Source organism: Channa argus, chromosome 17 (assembly GCF_033026475.1).
Source record: "Channa argus isolate prfri chromosome 17, Channa argus male v1.0, whole genome shotgun sequence".
In the NCBI taxonomy this organism is placed as follows: domain Eukaryota; kingdom Metazoa; phylum Chordata; class Actinopteri; order Anabantiformes; family Channidae; genus Channa; species Channa argus.
This window is the reverse complement of record NC_090213.1, coordinates 1133099-1148240: the sequence shown is the minus strand read 5'-3', so window position 1 is coordinate 1148240 and position 15142 is coordinate 1133099. Positions and strand designations below refer to the sequence as shown.

Here is a 15142-nt window from a genome sequence, read left to right as displayed (position 1 = left end):
AGGCAGCAATGTACAAATGTTCTTTGTTTTTTAAGATTTCAAACAAACTTCCTTCATGTTGTCATAATGGGTTATTTGTAGAATTTTGAGGAAATGAATATAATTCACTCATTTTAGAAAACAAAATGTGGCATATTTGAGGCAAGTAAAGGCATGTTTGTGTGTCCCCGCATGTTTGACTACGTTATTTGTCACCTTTTGGAATAAATCTTTTTTCTTTTTAAAGTTTTAATAGCTTTATGTTGTTTTGCTAATTAAGGCTTAATTAGACTGGGACCGCTTTAGTTTTCATATTTCTATAAATGAATAAAGTAAACATGTCTAATGCCAGTTTTTTCTTCACCCAGATCTTTGCAGCCTAGGGAGCTAAAACATGTTTAGTAACATGTTAAGTAACTTAAGTGCATTCTGAATTCAGATATTTATTCCCTGCCTTCACAGACTGTGCAGCTCAGTTATGTGGGCAGTGGGCCACTTTTACATGGAAGTAGAAAGTTTGGCTTAGCCTGCAAAACCTATTGAGGTCAGGAAATCACCTCAGCCAGCATTGCTTGACAACATGTTGATCCATTTTGTGTGTGTGTGTGTGTGTGCATGTACTTCTATATGAGAACTGGAATCGAAACTACTTGAAAGACTATTTTAGTAGAATTTCACAAAACACAAATATTTTCCCGTGGTTTTGGATTGTGTGACGTTTTTGACTTTTTGTCATGCTAATGATTATCCCTGGTATCAGCACTTCCTTGTTCCACAGAACTTATTAATAGGAGGATGTTTAAGGAGAAACCAGGGAGAGGCACAAAGCTAAGAAAGGGTGTGAGCAGCCAAATAATTACACTTCTTACTGATTGTAAGCTCAAACATCAACCATATGGCTTTGTTTAGGTGTAAACCTAAACAATTAATCCATTAAAATGTTCAGCTTTTGCAATCAGCAAACAATGGAAATAAAAACAAAAATACAAATTCAGATTGGTTTAGCTGCTAGGGTCCTTCAATGGGGCAACTCCAGCTCCAAGCAAAACCGGACTTTATCATTGTAAGTTGAACTTTACGTTTCTCACATTCCAGCTGTGGCTTGTGAAATACATTTTTGGTGTATCATAAACTAACATAAATCAATTGTATTTGATTAAATCAAATTACTTCAGTAATGTTAGCTGTCACGTTCCTAGTGTGTTGGCTTTGATAGTGAAATCGTGAATCCCCTACAACGCCCATGGATGCTGTTATCTTGGGATAACAACTTTGTTTTCTCCAAATAACTGGCAAAATTCTCTTAGCAACCAGGGCCGCTATCAGTTTCCGTACACAAACATAGGAAAAAAGAGAGTTTTTGGACAGTTTTTTTTTTTTTTTTTTAAATAACAAATTCAATTCTTTCTACAGATGTTATTTTCTCCTTAATGAACTTTTATAGAAAACATTACTTTTTGGGGGACTTGGGATAAATGGATCCTCACAACAGGAAGGTTATGTTCCGGGAGGAGCTTGTGCAGGATGAATGGAGGCAGGCGATAGGTCCTTTGGACCTTCGCCATGTAAATAAATGCTCAGAAGCTCTCTGTGTCCAGCAGGTATATTAAATGGGATTGAGTCATATTTCTGTTTCACTCACACAAACAGCCTGCAGCTTTACAAGAAGCAGCAGTCTGCACTGACAGGACCCAGGCCTCAGTGGTGTCGCCCCTCAACGCACGGCGATAGTAAACACAGAATTGAAAGCACATATAGACATATATGCATGTAGGCCTCTTATATAAACATGTGTAACTAAACCTACATATTTAAAAACACCCATTATTTCCACACTTGTGACTCACACAAATGCTAAAACATAGAGGTGGATGTTTATGGGAAACTTTAGTGGAACAAGAAACTTCCTCCAACATGTTGATGCCACTGCTCAGTAGCTCACACAAGCCACTACAAGGAACCCATTCATGTGCCTCACCATGTGTGTTTGTGTGTTTTACAATGGGACACACACACACACACACACACACACACACACACACACACACACACACACACACACACACACACACACACACACCTAATAGGGTGCCAGTAACTTTTGGCTACTGTGTGCATTAAATCTTTAGCTTTACACTTTTACAATTGTTTTTTGGGATCACAATTATGCAGCAGCTGTTGTTCTATCAGGAAATAAATCTAGAAACAGAAAGATTTCAGATGTGTGTTGCCTGTATGTATGTATATGTGTCAGTCCGTCTTGCTGAAAATATTCCTGCCTCAGAAGGACATCAAAGTTATTTATTAAGCTCTAAAGAAGTGGTGTGATTCCACTATTTTACTACATTTAGTGATGCAAAGTTTAGATCAGAATGATGTGTTCCACTTTTTTTTGAGTTTAGGTTTTTAGTTTTAAACAGTGGAAAAATGACACTGAAATCAGCCAATTTTTTAGGCAAAGCATAGGTAACAGAAGTTTTAAGATGTGGTTTACACCAATTTTCTTTCTGTAGTAGGGTCCATTTATTGGAAATGGATGGAAATTGTTGCATTACTCAAAATAAACTTTGTTTAAACAGTATCTTTTATGGAGCGTAGTGTTAACCAGTTAGGACACTGCTGGAGGTTTGCTACGTTTTTGTGGCGATAGCAGTGATTTCTGCCCCCCTTTATATTTTTAAATGAGTTTTTTGTGATAAACTATAATTAACAGTGTCTCATTGTAGCAGGTCTTAGGTCAGAATGAGGCAAGTACAACAACTTTTTTCACTGTGCCATTATTAATTTCACAAACATGATGCCAAAAAGAAGAACAAATAAACCCCACATGACTGCACATGGCTAAAAAACCCATAACTGTGTGGTTTTGAGAATATTTGGCTTACAGGTTGCATGTTTGTGCTCGTAAACAGCAGCACCACTGCTTTAAGTAATTGTTTGACATCTTAACTATTGGACACTTCATTTACAGATTGTAAGATTGTAACACACAGTTCTGAAAGAACATTGTCGTCTACGATCAACGCAGTCCAGAAGAATATGTTGACGGTGGTGTCTGAACTCCACCACACAAGTCTGACTGGGCGATGGACCCATTTCTCCTGGCAGAACTAATGCAAACTAACAAAAACCCACTGTCTCAGTTTAGCCTATTAATGTTCTGTTGCATAACTTCATTGCATCATATTTCCATAACAAAACTGTAATAATGTGTGTTTGTTTTTCCTTATCTCCTTTGCCCTGCTCCCTGCTTTACTTTGAAATTCTCCTGTAATTTCTTTCTTTCTTCAGGAACATGATCAAGTCTTTCTACACATCTAGCCTGCTGCTGGATGTGGTGTCTGTGTTTGGAGAGTTGTCAGAGGAGGTAAGACAAAGGCCATGTCTTAAATTATGTGTTTGATCCTCATAAAGTGTCTGCAGACTCTCTTAAGTGATAATAATCAATAACAAAATAGATTTACAGCAAAAATCTGATTACTGTAAAGAGTGTGTTCATTTACAATGATTCATAAATCCCCCAAAGACCCCAAAACCAATGAAATGTGTCCTATTAGCAAGAATAATGTGTGCTGTAAAAGCCAGGAAACAATCTGGGCTCTAAACACAAAGAGACAGACCAAACAGAATTGTTCTATTCACTAAGCTTCAGTAAATTCAGGCACTTTTTAAAATGTGTTTCAATAGTTTCAGTTTATAACTCAGGCAAATACTGTTATGACATACTGGCCACATTTGTGCAACTTGAGGGCCATTTATCACACAAAATAAATCAGATGAATAAGAAAAAATGTTTGGAAATAAGTATGTGCAGCCAAAAAGTATGAAGAAGCATTTCAGACATGACTTTTTGTTTTTAATCACCAACAATTTGGAGCTTCGAGTGCTTTCGATACACTGACGCCCTACACTGTGTACTGTCCCTGAATGCCTCACGCCCCATCATGCTCCTGTGACCGTTTTACTTTCTTAAAGCACAGTTGAGCACATAAGCAGATGATGGGGCTTTTTTCTACAATAACAGAGGAAATACCTTATTTCTTGGATACAGTATTGAACACGTACTATGTAGGAGACTTGTGGAGCTTTCATGTGTCCAGCAAGGGAACTATGGGTTGTGAGGGAGGTGGGACCATGATTCCATCCTTGATGAGACTGTGGAGCCTTTTGTTTTGGTCTCGGTTTTGTCTGTCCTACATCTCTGTCTTCATGACCACTGTGCAGTGTCTTCCCGACCCTCTCTTGGTAGTTCAGCTGGAAGTATTTGATACGTTGGGAATATTAATTAGCAGTTAAATCACTAGTCTGATGGTTTCACTTTCCCACATTTGTTTTCTTATGTTTCCTTTTTTTATGTTTTGTTAAAACTCTTTTCCAGACTGTGGCCCCCTCAGAACGAGCCCTTTTGAGTCACTAATTATTTGGATTGGGAATCACATTTTCTGCGTTAGTTAGACATTATTTACAGTACGTGCATCAATAATCTCTTTTAACTAACTGTCTTTGTACAGCGTGCAAACCTGAGAACAAAGGTATATTCTTATGGTCTGTTTCAGAAACTTTGTGCTTTTTACATTAATATTGCTATTTATTATTATTATTATTATTATTACAGGTGGGAAAAAACCCAAAAAGTTAAAAACCTAATATCCGAATCGTTGTTTGGGTCCAGCCCTGGCATAACTGTTGCAGTCAGTGAGACGCACACACAGATTCATACAATGAGTTCTTAGAGTGGCTGATTGTAAGTGCTGTGCAGGCTGACAGTCAGGAGATATTGAGTTTCAAGGAGTAAAAAGAGGTTTTCAGCAACTTTCCACCTGAGCTAAGCGGAGTGAGCTGGCACTGTATTAAATAAACTTGTCAGCCATCAAGACCACATTTTCTAAGTCACTGCTCTCCTTTTGGGTCGGACTGTGGTGTAGTGAGTAGCGATGAGTAGAAATCTAATTGATGGCCCACCATGTTATATAGAATACACTCTACTGAAGAGAAAAAACACAATTCATACCTACACTAACTTGTGTAGCTGCCCCAATGACTTTTTATTTCCCTACGGATGAATGGAGGAACATCTAAATAATCCTGACGTAATTACCATCTAACCTTATGTGGCTTTAAAAATAAACATATATTTCATGTTAGAAAGTGAACTTAGTAAAGTCTGTCTGAAGTGCTGTACAAGAACAGCCTGGGCTCTTCAGAAAGGCTGTTTAGAGCCACTGGAGCTTCGATGACGTGGCAGAACCACTTTTACGCTCCACGTCAAACAGTGGAGATGCGACAGGATGCAATTTGATATGAACTGCAGTCTGAAAGGTCAACTTTTACCTGTTTTTTTCAACCTTTACCTGCTTAAATATTCAAAGGTCACTATTATGTGATGTGAGGTTCTCAGAGGTTAATCGGTGGGCCAATGTTCCCTGACCTCCAGAGAGCAACAACATGGAATCAACCCTTCATTCTTCTAACCAAAACAAAGGCTAAATTCCACATTCTCAACAATAGCACTTTAAAAAGCTGCAAAGCTGTGCCAACAAACATAAACCTTGTGAAACAAACTGCTTCTTGGAGGCCAGTTTTGTGGCAAAGTAAGAAATTACCTGCTCAATGTGCACTGTAAATTACTTACATATGGGAAACATGTCCACAAACTGCTGATGAGAGACGAGACCCTCTTTATGTCTGTACGGTCCGTGTGAACAAACTGATTTCACGTCCAGTGAACTCTGACAGGGACAGTGTCAGACTTTTACATACATTTAAATGAACTGAAACGTTGGATGGAAAAGTAAAGATATGTATGAGGGAATGTTAATTTTGAGTTCATATGAAAATCTTTTTTTTTTTTGATATACCACAAGCCATGTGTTGTTTTTTTTTTTTTTTTTTGAATAACTACAGCAAATCATATTTCTCTGGAAAAGTGATAATGGTTTCAAATTCCTTCCCTTCCTTGATATACAATAGATGGGAATAATTTGATAAACTAACTGTAGAGCTTTATTTTCTCTACAGACAATGCAAACACAGCTCGACCTGTTACCTTGGCACCTTGGTAACATTTGTTTCTGAGCTGCCACCAAAAACACAGCACTTATCAGCAGCAAAAGCAGGAATTCCTCCATTCTTTCTTATCAGCTTAGTACCAATAGCACTCACTCAGTGCGTATAGATGGAGCTTACAGCCAGCTTTCTCAGGGTCACGTAAACGGGAAAGCTGGGGTAAGATGTTAAGGAAATCTGGTTTCCTCAGGCACATTACTGTCTGAAAACGCCTATTACTGTGCCATGTATGAGGGGAGCCAGGTCTCTAATTGGCTTTCTCCAAATGTGCATGCGTGTAACCAAAGGCTGCAGACCGCAAGCTGCCTGCAGCTGAGTGAAAGAATAAATGAAGCCGCCTCATTTTAAAAACAAAGTCCGACAAACATTTTAATTTACACAGTGTATAAATAAATCTGAGGAGAAATCAGATTACTCTTGTGCAGCGTGTATATGTGGATTTCCCATAACTGGGTTTCTGAAGTGCATGTAAACACCATTCACCAATTACCTGAGAGAGCTGGTTTCTATGACTAGCTCTGTTATTAAGTGGATGTAAATGCAGTCAGTGTATCTGCTGCCCTTGGTGCTTCTTTGGCAGGATGCTCTGCTGAAGTGTGGTCTACTGAACTGAAGAACAGATAATTAAAATAAGTATGTGAAGCCTCTGGAGTTGCCTTGTTTTATGTATTCACCGGTCAGATGTGATGTATGTGACAGACATGGTGAACTACAATGTCCTGTTTTTTGTTGTTGTTATTTTTTAAACTTATAGAATTCAAAAACCTAATTGGAGTCAGGTGTAAGATGTGGACTAGAGCTATGTTGACCGAACCACTCAAAGTTTGCTCAGCACAAAATGGCCACGTTAATGTGAGCCACGCCTCGCCAAAAAGAGCTTTCAGAGGATCTACGATCAAGAATTGTTGATTTTCATAAAGCTGAAAAAGGTTACAAGTGATTTCAAAGACTTAAGAAATGTACCAGTCTACAGTTAGGAACAAATGGAGTCCGGACACCGTGAAGGAAGCGGCTGCTTACTGAATAGAACATCGCTGCACGCCTTTGCAAAAGAGCACACTGCTACTCCTCAGCAATATTAGCAAAAATGTTTGTGGACTGATGAAACTTAAGATTAAATTATTTGGAAAACTGTAAAGTATGGTGGAGGAAACGTCCTGATCTGGGCCTGCTTTGATGCTTTAGGGCCTTGGCAGCTTGCAGTCATTGAAGGGTACATTATTTCCCAAGTGTTTAAAAAAATTCTAAAGTATAATGAGACAGCTGAAACTCTGCAGAAGTTGGACAATGGAAAATTGACCCAAAAAAAAAAAAAAAAACCCAAATCCACCTTTTAGAGCAGCCAAGTCAGAGCCCAGACCTCAACCCAATAGAGATGCTATGGAATGACTTGAAGAGACCACACACATGTCCAAAGAATATGACTGAGCTAAAGCAGTTCTGAAAAAAAAAAAAAAAAGAAATCACTTACACTGCACTGCTATCACTTTAAAGCCTCTGTTCAGAATTTACTTGCACTATATCCATTGCACTACTGCCCACCACAGCCTTATTTATTTACTATTGTTATATTCTTACTTCTGTTTATAGCTCACCACAGTATATATCCATTTTCCTTAAATTTCTACTTCTGTACATATCCACTTACAATACTAACTTATTTATTTATGCAATAACTGAATATCCTGCTTTTGCTGCTATTGCACTCTTGGTTAGACATAAACTGCATTTCGTTGCATTGTACTTGTACATGTGTAATGACAATAAAGTTGAATCTAATCTAATCTAATCATGTATAATTTGTAGTGAAAAACATTTTCTCTACAATCCTTTTGGTCATTTGTGAAATGTGGTCATGATTAGCATAGTAATTAGTGAGTTATAGCCACAAATGTGTTTTATAAGACAACACCTTGTTTTTGTCAGAGCTAATAAAATGTCCTCCACGTGTTTCTAAAAAATGTTTGTCTTGTATGAACAAACATGAAGACAAAGGAATATAGCAAGTCAGTCCCTGGCATCAATAAGGAGAATTGATTAATTGGGTATTAACATGGTCGGCTGTGTCCTTTTGGCCCGGTCGTGACAAAAATGACCTGATTCCATAAGTGTCTATTCTGACATAGTGTAGTCAAGACTTAGGATTAAAATAACTTCACCATTTCTAATGTTGAAATACCACTGACCACCACTGCTCATTACCTCATACCATGACTGATGACCTGTGTTATGTCTCTCCTCATGTGACCTCCACCAGAACATCCAGCACAGGAAGTATGCTCGCTGGAAGGCCACCTACATCCACAACTGTCTGAGGAATGGGGAGACGCCTCAGGCTGGACCCATCGGCATGGACGACGACGGGGAAGCAGGTGGGACACAGTGATATGGCACCGGAAGACACACGCGCACACACAGAGTTGTGATCCTTGTTAAGAAACTATCCCCCACTTTCCCTGCTGAGCTTGCTCTTTAGGAATCACTCATGCCAGCGTTTGTTTGACATGGTTTTGTCTGTGTGTGGGTGACTTGGCTCTGCATTATGTGCCTTATCAGGTCTGAGACTGTTGCAGGAAAGCCCTGCGGTAGAAACTGGAGACCGAAGGAGATTTAAAGTGTGCAGAGAGTAGATTAGTTCTGTAATGTGCCCTCATGTCCGAGGGGAGTTTGTGCTCGTGTGTGAGAGAAAATGAAATAATTAGTCTGAATAAGAAAGTGTGTGTGTGGTGGTGGTGGTGGGGGGGGCAGCAGCGGCTCCCTGTGTATCCACATGAGAATGAGCTGATATTTATTTTATTACTCTCTGTCCCCTTCTTATCCAGCGTGGATCAACTCTTGAATGTCTGACCTTTGTCGCACTGAAACACTCTGGGCTCTGATGCCAGGCTTGTACCATAAAACATAACCTTTAGGAGAAAGAAAGCAGTGGAAAACACCACTTGATCCCCAGGAAATCGACTGACTTAGACAACAAAATGGCTATGGCAGCCTTTAAAGATCATTGTGTTCTGAGAAGCCTGTGGTGGGAAAAGAAACCTTTTTGTTTAGTTGCCACAGGGGCTGTTTGTTCCTGAGATTCTCTCCTTAAGTGGCCATTTGAGTGGTCGGAATTACCAGCAATCCTCAAACCTTATCAGCGTTTGTCTTGTGGCAGGTGGAAATTAAGTTTCACGCCTGTCTTGGGTTCAATCTAGACTCCACGCTGAAACTGTCTCAGCCGGGTTTGTGATTTCTGTGTCAGTGAAAACATCTCTCATTTGACCCTTTCTGTTTCCCATTTATTGTCTTATCGTGTTTGACAGAAAAATAGTGCGTTTCGTTTTATATATTTCAATCTAAAAAGTAACTATAGTTATCAGATAAATGCTGTGGAGTGGATGTGCAGTACTTTCTTCTGAAATATCTTGAAGTAGCAAAAAATGGAAATCCTCAGAGTTGTACATATATAAAACATGTATTAATACTCACTAATTACTAATAATACTAATAGATATTAGTAATACTCATTGGATAACTAATTCTTATGAATTACCCAGGTGAAGATGTCATAGTGTGTTTTCAGGACCCCAGTGACTCAAACTCAATATTGAATTTATACTGGCTCCACAGCATCTGGATTTATTTTCAGATTGCACTTTGAGATCAAGAAATTGCATCAAAGGCCTCTGGGGAAGACATGGACGAAACAGGAATGCATTTTGACATGAACACAATTAAACACGTTTCTCTTGCCTGTTTTATGTGAGTGAACTCCCTGTGAGCGGTTTCTCTGTAAAAGAAAGGCCACATGCATGCAGGTGTGAAATCATACACCATGTAACACCCTTTAGCTACATGTAAGTGCAGTTTCTTTCCTCCTTTTGTTCCGGTTTTGTATTTCCCCTCACACTCTTTCACGCCCTGTATTTGCTGCGTCCCATGGTGCTTCAGGGTCTCGTGTCTGTAATGACATCATGATAGCTTGTTCCCAGTGATGGATAACACAGCTGATATTATCAACCCAGGATGTGTGTGGACTTGTGTGTCTATTATTTTGTGTTGTGTTGTCCCTCAGTGTGTCCTATTCTCTGGACTTTATTTGCTTTTTTTTCTTATCAGCATTTCAACATGTTTGTCTTGTCAGACACATTAGTAGCCCGTGTGTGTGTGTGTGTGTGTGTGTGTGTGTGTGTGTGTGTTTGTGTGTGTGTGTGGAACAGAAAGCGAGAGCACATCTGTCCATTCTGAAAGTATTCCTCTCTGACATAATCATTTTTCAGTTGATTGTTGTCGTAAATCTCATAGACACAACATATTTCTGGTAGGTGGAGATCTTTGCTTTGCTTAGGCTCAACACTGAAGTGGCCTGACTCAAATGGCAGCTGTCCGAACATTTAGATTTTACGTATTTGTCTGGGGGATTTTCGGACTTTATTTGACAACGGAGATGGGCAAGAAGCTGGACAAGAAAAGATGGTAGTTCACAAACAACAAACACAACCAAACCAGGGATGTTTACATGACCAGCACCTTAAACCACAACTTAATGCTTTCATGAGTGTTTTTAGCTGCAGCAAATTATGAACAACACACTGACACAGAAGAAAGTGAAAAATCTACTCGAAAAATTTCTGATAATGTGAGTTTCCTCCTTTACTTGTCGACAAGACTAAAATATTAATTTATTAACTGCAAACATATTAGAATATATTGATAATGAAGGTAATTGTCCTAACAGTCCAAAGCCTGGTTAATAAACATAGTAGCTAACATGGGCAAATTACCTGGCTGCTGCCTGTTGTTTTTATGTGGGTCATATCAGCTATTTCATCATAAATGGACATGTACAGAATATTACTGCACTTTTTGACTTCGTGGTACCAATGAACTGACCCACATGCTGTTTGGGCAAGGTGCAGCAGATTTAGGCCACCTGGCCACCTGCCCCTTCTAGATTTCAATATACAGAAAAGCTCTGACCGTCTTCTGGCGTTCCACGGGTCAAAATTACATGTCGACGTGATTTTTTTGCCGGCACAGCGCTTTTTTGTTGGATAGACCTCTGTCGACTGTGTAGCAGTGATGAGAACCATTTTTACTCTGTTAATTAAACTCTGCGGGTTTGTGTGACTCATTCAGACTCACACAGTCACACATAGTGTCTGACACCACACTCACAAATATAGCAGTGGTAGTGACAGAATAACATGCTCATCCACCAGCTGGTTTGACTTACCATTGGCTGGCAGGAGGATGTGATAACCAAGAGGAAAGGAATAGATGGGAAATGGGGGGAGGGGGAACCTCCATAGGATTGAAAAATGAAAAAGGGTTCTGAGAAATGAGACGCATGGAAATCAGGTGTGAGTCTGGAAGAACCTGCCTTATTTAGAGAAGAGAAATCTGGGTTTTCAATATTCAATTCAGATTTTGATAACACAGGGTGCATAGAGCAGTGCCATGCTACAAAGAGAGGAGTTTTCTGAAGATGCTCCACAAGGTGGAAAAGGTTCCATATCGTCTGGCAGATCATGTACTTGCCTCATACCTCACATGCAAGTAGCTTTGAATAAAAGGTCTGACAAATCATTAAATGTAAATGTAAATTCAACACTGTTGCCCTCCCCAAGAGTGGGCCACCACCAAAGATCACACCCTGAGGAAATCTGTAACAGTCCAGAAGGTCACATTGAAACCCCAGGGAAATGTCTTGCTTAGAGCCAAGCCATGAAAATTCAGATTCTAGCATGGCAGACACATTGCATTTTCTTTAGATGCTTCCTAAATGTTTCCTGGAGGTTTGGGCATTTTGTGGCTTTTATTTTATAAATAGAATTGGGGGAGAGATGTGGAAAATAAGCAACATTAATGCAAAATTCCAAACCACAAAACTAAATTAAAGGATGAACATGTAGAGACATTTTAAAAACAGTTTTTTCTCTGCTCTCCGGCAGAAACACACACACAGAGCACACACTTAGTTGAGCAGAAGACATTGTGTTGGTTTGAGATGGGACATCATTGCAGGTTGGCTGAGGTTATCTCTAGTCATGAGTGGGACCACAATGACCCAGCTTAGAGCGGTGGCCCTGGCTGCTATGATGTCAGGGTGTTCATGACTTATCATGCCATAGTCTGATTAATACAGGCTAAATCAAATCATGAAAAAAACCCTTTCTTAAAAAGTAGGTTGTTCTGCTAACACCATGCTTAGCAAAGGGGACCCTCTGAATGGCAGTCAAACGGCTCCTTACATTGGCAGACTGTGGCCTTTGTGCCCTCTGGCAGCACTCAGCCCCTAATTGTCCCGGAGGCAGAACAGTTGTACTGTGAATCATCCTCACTGCTGCAGTAAACAAGGATGTCTTCTTCTGCAGGGCAGGAAACTGCTTATATCCAAAACTCCTTTGCCACTGTGGGTATTTCACCAACTAGACATAATTTAGAATAGAATAACAACCTCCAAATTATGGTTTTTAACCTAAGAGGGTTGGCACACGAATGTGCCATCCACCCAGAGTCAAAAGCCAGTAGTTGGCTGCTGCTAGTTTCCCTCTGTGGTCCTAATCAAATTGTCTGTTTGAGTGAGGGTTTAGAGCACTGAGAGTCTGTTTTTTGTCTGGACCTTATCTATGTTATAGTCCACTGCAAATGAGGTGGTAGGAAGTGATTATTGAGTAGAAGTATGACTCGTCTCTTGTCTGTAATTTCCTGTCATAAAAAATGGACAATTAAGAGGACTTACTGTTTGTGTCTATTACTTTGTGTTGTGTTGTCCCTCAGTCACAGCAAACAGAGGACATGTATCAATACAGGCAGACACACATTAGATAAAATCATGTGTATGAGTGTTTTTTTTTTTTTTCTTCAAAATTGAACTGCACAGAGCAAACCTGCATCTGTTACTGGTTGTAGCTTGTGTTGACACTTATCAGCTGTCAGTCTTCTAACTTGGCTTTGTGCTGTGCCTCATCCACACACAGAGAAACAAATCAAGCAAAAACCTTAAGTCTTGCAGAAGACATTGAGAGATGTCAGGTAATAGTGGAAAGCTATTGTTGGCAATATAACTAGACAATCTGGAGACATTAGTCACTAATTTGATGAATTTAAAAATCAACTTTTTACCACAAACATGCCATTAAACGCCACAGCTTGAATGTTCTACTTTAAAAACAGAAGTCGGTTTGTCTATTCTGGAGCAAAGGGAAAGTTAGTAAATCACATGCTCTGCTGTGGTGTTGCAGCACTGGAGAACAGCTTCTTTACTGCATCTCTATCCAAAACGCTGAATGGATGCATGTATTTTGAAACGGGTCCAGTGGATTTTCTCCATCAGATCTGACTGATGTTTAGTAAAGTGCTACACTGTGTGGTGTTGCTGAGGCGTTTTAGTCAGAGCCACTGTTTGTGGATCTGCTTCTGTAACGTTAGTCTGCTGATGATGGGATACAGAGTGTTTACAAATCCTCCACCATCGCCTTGCGAAAGTAATTTCCAAATTAGAGAGAAAAATAAGCTCAAATGTTGGGTTTGAAAAGGGAGATGCGCTACAAGCAAACGATAGCATGTGTGTGCTGTATGTTGTCCTCAGTTAATGTGTGTGCACACATACACACTTCTTTAGTTCCTCCTCCTTTTACATTGCTGCTTCGTTCTTTCTCTACTCCTGACGCCCTCCTCTGTCCCCCAAACAAACAAAACAACACTGCAGATACCAACAGACAACAACACGCTAACATGTGCTCATTTAGCCCCTGTCTCACACTGACAGTAATGTTCTCCAGAACACACACTGAACTTTGACAGTAAACTACATTAAATTTGATGCGGATCAGCTGGATGTGGCTCCACAGATGGATGCCAGCAACTAGTCAAATACAGCCCGGTGGGGCTTTTTTCCAATGCTGGTCTCTTCAGCACAACACCTGTTCCTTTCACCCCGTCCTCTGGTTAGAACCAACATCCCTTTGCTTCTGCAGAGGCAGTTTATACTGTGGTTAGCAGGACCTAAACACCTTCTTCATCCACTATCTCGAAGTTCCTCTGCAGGTGGGGGAGGGCAGATCTCTGCATGTGAAGCCTGCAGGAACACTTTAATTGTAGCGCAAAATTATTGTAGTGCCAAGAATAATCCTAATAATGATAATCATCATCACCATCACGATTTATGTCTTTTTGTACTAGAAAACTAAAACTAGTCCAGTTCCTTTTGCTCTGCTGAATGAGCACCACTAACAGACAATCTGATTGTTTTTCTATTGTGTATTCAGCTTATTGAACTAAATCTATGGCGCGACTCTGAAAATTTACTTGGCAAATTGCATTCATAATGTAGAGTCCACAGATAAACGTGGGCTTTATGTCCCACTTTAACTAATGACATTAATTCTAATGGAAATGGAACAAAGCTCCGAATCGGATGTCTAGTTTGCTAATGTACCAATTGTGTCAGCATTAAGAGTGTATTTACACAGTGTCTCTACCCAGACAAGACACAGAAATGAAAATGACATTTAAGCATAAAGTGTCAATTAACTTTCTCTACATAAACAAAACATTTAACAACTTAATGAAAGACCTAATCTTCTAACAATTGTTGAAGTGTCAGATCTTCACCTAATGTCTGCTTGGCTTCTTGCCTGTGATGCAATAATGACAGAGGTTGGGGCTTAACATGGTTTCAAATACAGCCTGTGTCTGCAAATCCGTCCTAATGTTCATAATGTGTCAAAATATCTGTGGCTGTCAAGAAATGTTTTCTTTTTGTTAGGTGTGGTTGCTGAGCGAGACAAGTCTCCAGCGCAGGCTCATGTTCGGAAAACACCACAGAAAAGCACCACACACAAAAAACTTCTTTTTTTCCTTTCATGCTTTTATTTTCAAGTTTTTTTCCTTTAAGCATCTTTCTCTTATTTGCTTTAACCAGATCAATCTTTGTTAGAAATAGGACTCTACTTTCTCTCCTGGCCTAAACATAACTGACCCCCCTAGATTTGAACTTTTAATAATTGGTGACTAACAACATGCAAAGTCTTGATTAATTTCAGCACCTGTAACTGTTAAGTGTGTTGGATATTAGTAAATGGTGATAGAGGAGCAGCAAAAACAGACAGTT

The 15142-nt window shown here is 39.6% G+C and overlaps 1 protein-coding gene across 3 annotated transcripts in view; it reads left to right on the top strand.

The window, feature by feature from the left end:
- The window catches only part of vta1 (vesicle (multivesicular body) trafficking 1), a 49012-nt gene that overhangs the window by 21649 nt on the left and 12221 nt on the right, over positions 1 to 15142 (top strand). For all 3 annotated transcript variants that reach the window (XM_067482066.1, XM_067482065.1, XM_067482063.1), the window contains exons 4-5: positions 3271 to 3346; positions 8303 to 8417. In XM_067482066.1, coding sequence (XP_067338167.1) covers positions 3271 to 3346; positions 8303 to 8417 — 191 coding nt within the window. The remainder of the gene's footprint in view (positions 1 to 3270; positions 3347 to 8302; positions 8418 to 15142) is intronic.